The 11,534-nt window shown below is 47.2% G+C and overlaps 1 protein-coding gene across 1 annotated transcript; it reads left to right on the forward strand.

Moving 5' to 3' along the window:
• The first annotated feature begins 4,101 nt into the window (after positions 1 to 4,101).
• LOC139830960 (uncharacterized) lies at positions 4,102 to 5,675 on the forward strand. The gene is made up of 2 exons (XM_071819740.1): positions 4,102 to 4,273; positions 4,345 to 5,675. Exon 2 carries the CDS (start codon positions 4,347 to 4,349, stop codon positions 5,658 to 5,660), a length of 1,314 nt encoding a protein of 437 aa, XP_071675841.1. The 5' UTR covers positions 4,102 to 4,273; positions 4,345 to 4,346; the 3' UTR covers positions 5,661 to 5,675.
• Positions 5,676 to 11,534: the final 5,859 nt, after the last annotated feature.

Raw genomic sequence — 11,534 nt, forward strand, 5'->3', positions numbered from 1 at the left:
TAAAAACCAAGTCACATGAGATTATCATTCCATGTTTCTATTTCAATTTAAAACCTATATGATTCACTAGTATCACCTAGGTATAAACCCTAGCTTATTACCACATATTAGCACCATTGATCATCAATCCTATATACCACACTATTAAGATCAACTTCAATCATCAAACCCTAGTAGAACCATAATGATAAACCCTAATATCAACCTTGTATAGCAAATCACATTACATGCTCCTAATCAACTAAACCCTACTTAGGAAATGATAAGTCACTTAGCTTAGAAACTATTAGAGATTATTTAGTAAAGCAAATGTGAAGCCATAGTAAAACTAATATCAAACCAATAGAACTATCTTAATAACCATCCTTTAATATGGTGTATATGGGAAACCATGGTAATAACCCTATCAATACTTGCTACATATAAATCCATTCTACTTAAAGAACCCAACTAGTTCCTATTAGTGAACTAAATGAATCCAATAGTCAACCCTAAAAAGCCATAGCTCCTATGCATAGTAATTCATATTCTTATTTAACCTGTTCTTCAAAAGTTATTCTTTTAAAGTACAAATGTCAATCAAACCTTAGAAGCTTAATCCTTCTTTGAAATACTCATTATTTCTTAAACAACATGTTCTTCAAAAGTTATTCTTTTGAAGTATAATATAAGTAATTATCAACCATGTCCTGTAGAACTAAAAATTGACAACTGTTCTTTATATATTATTCCATCACTATTCCTTATATGTATGATTGTTATGATGTCTTATATCACTTGATTATGATGCTAATATAACCAAACCCTAATAAGAACCTTGTTTGAGAACCATTCTAAAAGTGCAACCAACCCTAAAGAAATCTTTACAACTCATACATTCTAAATCATCGAGGTTAGATTATGCTCGGGACGATTGCATCTCATACTACGCATTATAGCATCTTTGCCAGTTCTTTAAACATTGTCCTTACCGGACGATGATGGTATTTCAGAATTTGGAGTTATCACGTATCGAAGCTTTTGCCTGCATAATCTTGCAGTCAAGAAAGGCAAGTTCATCGCTTGCTCATGTCATTTGATTATTTTTATCAAACTATATGCAAAGTACTATACTTATCACTCATGCATTGAAAAGCAAATATTATTTTACAATTATGAATATGACTATGTGGTGGGCAATGGAACCATGGTATGTGTTGATATGGTGGAGGTTCCATTGCAATGGGTTATATCACCCTAGGATTAATTACCAATGCCGTCCAGTGATTCTAGCGCCGTACATATCGCGTTATCCATAAGATCTATAATGGCTCTGGGGAAGTCAGCTGTATCTTTTCCCTTCTGCACGCCAACGGATTGGTAGAGCCGGCGGGGTGTTGGAGGCACTGTCGTAGGTTGGGATAGCCTTTTAAATCCCCATCCATTAGTGATGATGGCTCTACGATCTATGAAGGATTGTCCAAAGTACACCATGAGTAAAGCCGTATTATCGGGGGAAGTCTACTGGAGGTGTGCGGGTGGACAAAATGGTGGGTTTGCAGGGTCGCGGAGAAGGCAGTGATTGGCTTGGATCTTATACTGGGCCTCACACCAAAGGAAGTGTGGACGGGGACATACTCTCGGCCGGCAACATGGTTAAGATCTCTTGTGGGGTAAAGTAACGCACCTCTGCAGAGGGTATCAAGAATTGTATTTGTCACTCCTGTTCGGAAGGGAACTGCGAACGCGGCAGGAAAGGAACTCCATGAAGTTCTAGTCAACCTGTGAAGACTGACGGGCATAGTTTTCAGAATAAAATAAACCTTTTGAAGAAATTTTTATGAAAACTTGCATTGGCCTATGACTTTCTGGTCTATGGCTGTAGCTAGTGCATGATACACCTATTTCCTAATATGAACTTGCTGAGTACGCTCGTACTTATTCTATCTCGTTTGAACCCCCTTCTTAGAGCAATGCACCGAAGGAGAAACTACCGTGGAACTCGAAGACAAAGGAGTCAACTGCAACAAGATGAAGAATCCAATCAAAGAAGTCAATGGAGTCAACTTCTGCATCAGCTATAATGGAAACCTAGACTAGTAATAGAAGGGAACCTTTCCCTAATCCTAGAACCTAAGTAGCTAGAATTCTATAGCAAGCCAAGTAGCTCTTAAACTTGAGTTAGCAATAAGATAGACTACGAGTCGTTCTTCTGGAGCTTTATTTGAAGTTTTACCTCACTGTAAAGTAGGAGGCTATGTTGATCTTATGTAAACAGTTCGTGTGTACTTCTATAGACATACCTTGGACTCGCATATGTTTCTGTTGTACCACTCTGAGAGATGTAATATGAGTGGAACGGTGTTTCACTTGTGTTATGTCAACGACTTGTGTACTACACCATGCAGTGGTACGCTGGGTCACCCTATTTGCCGTGCCACCGCCGCCACTGAGAGGACCAGAGATGCGCGCCCTCATCAACGAGCGGCGGAAGCGTATGATGCCGGCGGAGAGGAACCTGCTGGCGAATGCGCTCAACAGCACGGCGTGGCCGCGGCGATTTGAAGATGAGCGCGCCATCGAGCTCGCGCGGGCGGCCGGCGGTGCGAACGGCCGCTTCAACAACATCGGCCGTCGTGCCTAGTGGCACGGCCGCGACGTCGACGCCACGCTGCAGCAGTATGGCCACCGCCAGCGCGCCCGTGGTGACCCGCCGCGCGTCCCACTTTACTTCCCGTAGGCGGAGTGCATGGCGCCGGAGGCGCTGCCTATGCAGAGCGCGCCGGCAAGGACGACGGCGTCCAGGAGCTCGCACACCGGATCGTCAGCAACCGGCGACCGCACGCGCTCGGCCGCGCCCGCGTCAAGGAGGAGGAGGACGCGGCCTAGCCACCACTTTCGTCGGCGAAGAAGCAATGGTGGGAGAAGGAGGTGGAGGTGCAGGCGGCCCTCGGTGGCGGCGACGACCCGGAGGAGTTTCCCGGCCAGAACTTAATCGTCGACCGCTCCGTCGAGGAGGACTACCGGCAGATGACAATGGACCCGCGGCAGGCGGCGGTGTGGTCCGCCAAGGACCACGACGCCAACTTCGTCGACCTCGCCGGACCTTTCAAGCCAACGGCGCAAAAGGAGGAGGAGGAGGAGGAGGAGGAGGAGGAGGACGACTGGTCCTTCGGGACATCCAGCGACGACAGCGACAACCTCGACTTCAGCGCCTTCGATGCACGCCGCCGCTAGTTTTTTTTTAATTTTTAGTTTTAATTTGAGTAACTTTTATATAAATTTTGTTTGAATTTCATATGAATATAATTTTCAAAATGTCATTTTAAGTTTGAATTTCTATCTGCCGTATGGGGGTGCCGGTGTGGGAACATCATCCCCAAATAGAGGATGCTCTGCCGGCGCGGCCCATACGGCAGTGCCAGCATCCCTGCCGGCGCCTATTCGGGGCCCCCGGCAGTGCCAACGTTCCAAAATCATGCCATGGCGGCCTGCTGCATTGCACTCAACTCAACAGACCAGTCCTCGTTGAGTTGGCGTCGTTGGCGAGAAGATCCCTGGCGCGCGCGGAGCTGTTCCGGCGGCTGCTAGCTGGGACGCGCACAAATTGAACCCCAGCGCCGCCTGCCTGGGAATTAGTGCGCACAAATCGATCCATCTCGCACAGCGCGCCGCACTCGTGATTAAATCCGACGCGTTCTTTTCTTTTACTCGCGCGCGCGGCGCACCTGGATCGATGGGTTCACTCAACCATGGCACGTGCACGCTGCATAATTAACTGAAACTTGAACCAACTCAGGCACGTTTCTGCATAAATAACATAGAGTAGTAAGAGCATCTCCAGTCGCGTCCCCCAAAGCGTCCCCCAAAGGGATTTGGGGCGCGCCGGACAAAAAAAGCGTTCCAGCCGCGTCCCCCAAAGCCCATTTTTGTCCGACGCGGCCCCATACGGTGTCCGGCGCCCCGAGCCCGTCCCCGTCCCACAGGGGACGCTCCGGGGACGCCGGACACAACGAAAAGCGAGGTGGGCTCCCACATGTCGGCGACTATTTGCATAAACCGTTGGTTCGCGCCTCTTTTCTCGTCGCTCCTTCCTTCCCGCGCCTCCTACTCCACCGCCGCCGCTGGATTTCCCGGCCGTTTGGGCGTCTGATTTGTGCTGGGAGTCAGCACCGTTGTCGCGGCTGGGGCTCCCGCCGGTCGTGCCGCCGCCGCCGCGTCGCCAGCGCCTCCCAGAACGCGCCGTCAAATCCGCCCCACCTCCGCGCACAGAAGGTGCTCGACGACTTGCCAGGTAGGCGCGATTGGTCGCTGTTTGTTGCGTCGTCTGCCTCGGCGCAATTTTAACCATTGATTTTGCTTTAGGCATGGACAGCGACGATGAGATGGTTGCCCTGCTGCTGGAGGACGAGCAAGCGTTCGACGACGACCTGCGGGAGCATTTGCTGATCATCGCGTCCCTCCAGGACATGCTTGACGCTGAGGCGGAGAAGAGGAAGAGGCCGCGCCGCGGAGGATCAAGGCCGGGAAGAAGGAAGTCGAAGCCCCGGCAGAGGATGGAGGGGCATGCCATGCTGCACAACGACTACTTCGCCGACGGGGCAACACATGCCGACAATTTTCGGCGCCGGTACAGGATGAGCAAGGGCCTGTTCATGAATATCCTCCACGGCGTTCGAGAGTTCGACCCCTACTTCAAGCTCAAGGTCGACGCTGTAGGCGTTCTCGGGTTCTCATCCATTCAGAAGTGCACCGCCGCCATGAGGATGCTTGCATACGGAGCACCTGCCGATACACAGGACGACTACCTTCGCATGAGTGAGTCTACTGCCATTGAGTGCATGTACAAGTTTTGCCGAGCTGTGGTGGGAAAGTTTGGCAAATACTACTTGAGAGGGCCAACTGAGGAAGAGACTGCAAGGATCATGGCACAAAATGCTGCCAGAGGATTTCCTGGAATGCTTGGAAGCATCGATTGCATGCACTGGGCATGGAAGAACTGCCCGTTTGCTTGGCAAGGTATATACAAAGGGCGTCATGGATATTGCAGTGTGGTGCTTGAAGCTGTGGCAGATTATGACCTGTGGATTTGGCATTCTTTCTTTGGCATGGCGGGATCACACAATGACATCAACGTGTTGCAGCGGTCTCCGGTGTTCAGCAGACTAGTGGAAGGGCATGCTCCACCATGCAACTATGAGATCAATGGCCACCAATATACCAAAGGCTATTATCTAGCCGATGGTATATATCCAAAATGGGCCACTTTTGTCAAAACAATCTCGAATCCATCATGTCTGAAGAATTCTCACTTTGCTACACGACAGGAGGCTTGCAGGAAGGATGTCGAGCGGGCATTTGGTGTGCTTCAAGCACAATTTGCCATTGTCCGGTACCCTGCTCTAAGCTGGTCTCACGACCAAATGTGGGAGGTGATGCAGGCTTGTGTGATCATGCACAACATGATCATCGAGGATGACCGCAAGAATCATGTTAGGTCACATGTTGGTCCCTATGAGTGTCAAGGCCCTCTCGCGGAGGTTGATCATGAGTTGCCTGCAGATTTTGCTGATTTTCTCGCCATGCACGAAGAGATCCGTGACAGCAATGTGCATGAGAAACTTCAAGCTGATCTCGTTGAGCATTTGTGGAGGATCAAACGAAATACCGTGGCACCTTGATGTATCATCTAGCCCTTTTTTATATTTGATTACTTGTTTTATTGTTTGTTGTAATTTAATTTGAAAACAATCCTCGAAAACATTTTTTTTTCATATGCTACATTTGATATAAATGGTTTATGTGTTAAAAATATTATTTTAAATGTTTGGGGGCGGCGCTTGGGGGACGCGGCTGGGGAGCGACGTCCCCCAAAGGCGGCACAAACAAAACACGTCCCCCAAACGCTCAATCCGGCGCGGTTTGGGGGACGGTTTGGGGGACGCGACTGGAGATGCTCTAATATGTACATGTTATTACTCTATGTTACTACCTTCATAGTAACATCAAAGTACTAGTATCATACTCCCTCCTTGCCAAGGCTTAGGGCGTATAAATCTCAGCGCAATTATCTAGGCAACGATCGGTGGAGAGAAAAAATTGACATCTTTCCCTTCTTGCCCCTGCATGCACGCATGTACTTCCTCTATTTTCTCTATGTGCAATTAACTACCTCCTCGTTTCTCTCTCCCGCTTGCATTCCTTTTATTTTTCCCGCATGTACAGCCAATAGCTGGTCCACAATAACTACTCCCCATTAACTTCTCTCCTAATTTTCTGCTAATCTCTTGGCATGCGCCATGCATGGCCAATAGCAGTGTTGCTGCCGTCCTGATATTTTGGTGAGTGTTAACGGCAAGGAGGGGCAGTTCTGGGGGAAATGGGGCATAGCACACCCTGCGCCTTAAGCCTTGGCTAAAAACCAGAAAAAAAATTACGCCTTAATCCTTGGGAAGGAGGGAGTAGATGTTTTTATTAATTAGCTTATAGACTCATTGTATCTTGGGAAATGTGATGTTACAGTACCCAGGCCCGGCCCTATGTTTTTTCGGACCCTTGGGCCAAGTCGATAAAAGGCCTCTTAGGGGTAATATATATGTAGGTATAACTATAGTACATAAATAAATGTATATGTGCCTACTTTTATTTAGATAAATATAAGAATTAAAATATAAGCAGACATACTTTTGTAAGATGTATATAAATGATATCACTTAAGAAATAATAATAAAATGGTAGAAAAATATAAAAATTATTTCCTACTAGTTTGACTACCTTAAATAAAAATGAAATTGCAATGACTACAACGATAATTATGCTTCAATGCTTCACAAAAAGGTTTTCTTTCATTCCTAGATGCAAAATTGTTGACCACAATTTTAAGATCAATGTTGTCCAAGATATCCTCTCAATACAACATGTAGCCAATTCATTCAATCTATCTTGTAACATATTTGATCTCAAATAATTTTGCAAAATACTTATTTAAATCTCCTCTTTGCGATTCAATAAACTGATTCTCTAGCTTTTTTCACATCACCAGATAATTGATTTGGCATTCTAACTGATATAATGGTGAAGGAATTTACATCAAATTAGAACCCGAATTAAGGGATAAATCGTTGATTAGATGGAGGGTACGGACTTACAGGGCGGCAGGCCACCGGCGGCGCCAGGGGTATGCACGTATATGCAAATGAATACCCAAGATTTGGGCGAAAAAAAAATTGAGTATAGGTAATATGTGGCCCGTTAGCCCATTCAGTCCAACCCAACCTCAACACGCATTCGCTCTCATCCTCTCACTCACTATTCGCACGAACAGAACACGCGGAGGAGAGGCGACACGGGCGGTGGACCGGCAGGGCAAACCCTAGGGCGGTTCCAATCGAGGGCCAAGCGGAGGCGGCGGCGGCGCGGCGCGGCTGCGAATCGGCGAGCGGCGGCCGGCCAACCAGCAACCGCAGCGTCAGGCGAGAGCCGACCGTCCAACCAGCCACCGCGGCGTCAGGCCTCGCGTCAGGCCTCACCGTCTCAGGCGACCCGAGGCCGCGATGTCCATGTCCGGCCATGGTCACGGGCAGCAGTAGCACAGCGACCGAAAGGGAAAGAGGAAGGTAATTTTCAGACTTCTTTTCCTCTTAATTTCTTCAGATTTCAGCCACATATGCACCAATTCCTCTTAATTTCTTCGGATTTCCGCAACGGCAAGATGACTGCGGCAAACAAAAAAATCCTGCGGAGCGAGATCGACTGGCTTGCCCGATTTTTTTTTTCCTGCGGAGCAAAAAAGAGAGGAAATGAATACCCGGCCACCAATTCCTGGCGCCGCCGTTGCGGCAGGCTACCGATCGGCGAGCAGGTAGGCGAGGCCGAGGCGACCTGGCAGGGAATCAATCGTTGCCTGTAGTCCTGCCTCATTTTTTCAGATCAATGTAGTCCTGCATCGTGGGAGAGATGGGGCAATGGACAGATCGGTTGCATCTTTTCTTACTAGGCATGTTCACTTGTATTAAATATTTTCTTCAGCCCATACTACAGTAGAGAAAAGCTGTGATTCTGGGCCCCTTCATGGCCTGGGCCCTAGGCGGCCGCCCATGCCGGCGATGGGTCAGGGCCGGCCCTGACAGTAACTAGCTACGTTACTCCATCCTCCTCTCTCCTCATTAACTCACTGTCACATAAACAAATTTGCTGAGTTGAACACTTAGTTACTAGTGAAGTTATCCCACTATGAGACTACTCATAGTGGGAGTAACTTAGGTGGTAACATCACACATCCCAAGATATTTTGGTGACATAGCATGTCATTAAGTGAAGAAAGGGAGTGAGGTGGTAACTAGATATGTTACCATAACATCACATTTTTCAAGACAAGATGAGTCTATAACATAATAAATATAAGTTTGTGACACTACACATATGTTACTCTCCACTATGAAGGTCGTAACATAGATTAGTAACATGTGCATGTTACTACTATATGTTACTCTTCACTATGACTAGTCTGAGACTAGCCCCAATGGGAGTATCATAAGTAGTATCATGCATGTCATGTAGACAAAAATCTGATGTGGCACATCAATTAATGAGGTGAGAGATAGGAGTGGTATCATAATATATGATACTTCCCATTGTGACTAATCTGAGTAGTCTAACATCTGGAATTTGAACAACCAAACTATCGGGTATCGCGCGATTTGGCCGTGAGCGCGGGATGGTGCACCTAGCTAGCTAGCGCATGTGCTGTGAGTAGGTGCGTACCAGTAAACATCTCTTTTTTTTTTTCCCCAAGTACAAGATATCGTAGTTTGGACCAACATTTTCTCTTTTCCTATATGTACGAGTACTACGCACGTGGTGAACTCTCTTTCTTTTCTTCTTGTCTAATCTCAGAACAAAACACGCTTATTAATTACTACTAGCTGCTACACATACTCCCTCCATCCCATAGAATAAGGCGTAATATTTTTTTCAAATTTTCGCCATAGCATAAGGCGTATGGCTGGTTTATCCCAATTCTTCCAAGACTACCCCTGGTGGTTGTTAGCCGAACCTAAATAATCGAGAAAGAGGAGCTAATTCAGGCGATGGGCATTGGTTGTGGGTGGTGCATGCAGCCTGAGGTGCAGTTATTGCACGTTGGGAATGAAAAAATTAAAGACATGCATGCCATGCGGGGAGAGAGAGAACCAATGACTGTTTCCATTGAAAAGAAACCGTAGCAATTAATCTCAGCGTTAGTAGGGGCATGCTGGGAAAGAATTTCAATCGCTGGCCTTTCTTAATCTACGAGCCCAAATTTTTACACCTTAATCCTTGGTATGGAGGGAGTACTACTGTACGTGCATGCGCACCTACTCCTACATAGCTGCAACATTCGACCAAATTCTTTCTTCTTTCCCCAAAATGCATGCTCGCGAAGCCGACCAAAATAATCTAACGCGCATATGCACCAGTTGTTAAGCATTTTTTTCTTAACACATGCAGAAATTCCCATTAAAATGGCAGGTATACGATTTTACAGTAAGCACCTTGCAATGCTTGCTCTAAGAACCTAGTATTTGAAAAGGGGGCTCACATTTTACATAAAACACCCTACAACAAGTTAGAACAAAGCAATCAAGGACACATGTGTCTCTGCCACACATCGTCGGCGTCCTCCAGGCGTCTTCAGCCAACTGTGATTCAGCTTCTCTTGCATGATGTAGCAACTCATTCATAGTGGTGTAACTGTGATGACGAACAATGCCTTTGATATCATACTTCAAATCATGTAGAAAATGTTGCATTGTCATCTCAAACGACTCACGGACACGGCCACGCTGCATAAGCATCTCCATCTCCATGAAATAAGTATCAACAGTCTTCACACCTTGTCTCAATAGGGTCAACTTATCATATATAGATCGCAAATAATTAGTGGGCACGAAACGAGCTTGCATTGCCGCCTTCGTAGCACGCCATGTGATAATAGGCAGCTTAACATCTTCTTCTCGAGCATGAACAAGTCCATCCCACTAACGCAATGCATAGCCATCAAATTCGGAAGAAGCAAGCTTGATCTTCCTATCTTCAGTATAATTATGTAGGCGCCACAACTTCTCAATTTTCAGCTTCCAAGTGAGGTATTCTTCAACATCAGCACCTCCTTCAAATTTGGGTATCGAGAACTTTGGCTTACCCAATCCATCTTCTTCCTCAAACCCACGACCATGGCGTCCGAGTTCAACAAAACCACGACCACGATTACTACGTCTAACGCCACGACCAACACCAGGTGCTTCATCTTGAAGCTCAGCATCTTCATCCTCACGGTGTTGTTGTTGTTGGGTCAAATTCTCAACAGCGAGTGTCAAAGCTTGAATATTGCGTTGTATATCCGTCATTTGATCTTGCATAGCATTGACGGTCTCATTAGTAGTATACAGCTTGTTGGAAACCCTGTCAATGGTTGCCTTTAGTTCTTCGTCCTGAACGCGGAATTCACGTCGCATCTCATTACGAAGAGCCTCATACTCCCTCCATGTCATCACATCAGCGGCATCCTTGTTTTTATGGTTAACAATTTTCTCATCACTAGAAGACATGGTTAGTAGGTTAGTGCACTAAAACAAATATATATGATGGTACTCTAACAACTCACTCAAAACTGATAAGAAAAGGAAATCTTACCGCTCCAAAATGAATTACTATTGCTTACCACTTGTAGGGACAACTAGTGCACAGATGTAGCAAAACGAATATCAAGGGTATAAGAACAAATCACACGACAAAGCAGGATATATGTGGGGTTGTATGTAGTTTAGGGATTCGTTGCATAGAAAACAAAAATTTTCCTACCGCGAGAACGCAATCCAAGCCAAGATGCAATCTAGAAGACGGGAGCAACGAGGAGATCATCGAGACTCACCCTTGAAGATTTCCAAAGCCTACAAGATGAGGCTCTTGTTGCTGCGGTAGACGATCACTTGCCGCTTGCAAAAGCGCGTAGAAGATCTTGATCACGGCGCCACGATCGGGCAGCACCTCCGTACTCGGTCACACGTTCGGTGTTGATGAAGACGACGTCCTTCTCCCCGTTCCAGCGGGCAGCGGAAGTAGTAGCTCCTCCTTGAATCCGGCAGCACGACAGCGTGGTGGCGGTGGCGATGGAGAACTCCGGCGGAGCTTTGCTAAGCGTGCGGGAGAGGTGGAGGAGAGAGGGGACGGCTAGGGTTTGGGAGAGGGGGTGGCCGGCCTCAAGGGGTGCGGCCAGCTTGGTGGCTTGTGGTGGCCGGCCCCCTCCCCTATGCCCCTCATTATATAGGTGGAACCCCAAGTGTTGGACTACAAGTCTTCGAATAAGACCCGAACCCAAAACCTTCCATGTAGTAGGGAAACCTACCCAAGGTGGGACTCCCACCCAAGTGGGATTCCCACCCTTCCATGTGGGGGGGGGGGGGGGGGGTGGCCGGTGATGGCGTGTAACTCACACGTTCGTTGGGAACCCCAAGAGGAAGGTATGATGCGCACAGCAGCAAGTTTTCCCTCAGAAAGAAACCAAGGTTTATCGA

Source organism: Lolium perenne, chromosome 5, assembly GCF_019359855.2.
Source record: "Lolium perenne isolate Kyuss_39 chromosome 5, Kyuss_2.0, whole genome shotgun sequence".
Lineage (NCBI taxonomy): Eukaryota > Viridiplantae > Streptophyta > Magnoliopsida > Poales > Poaceae > Lolium > Lolium perenne.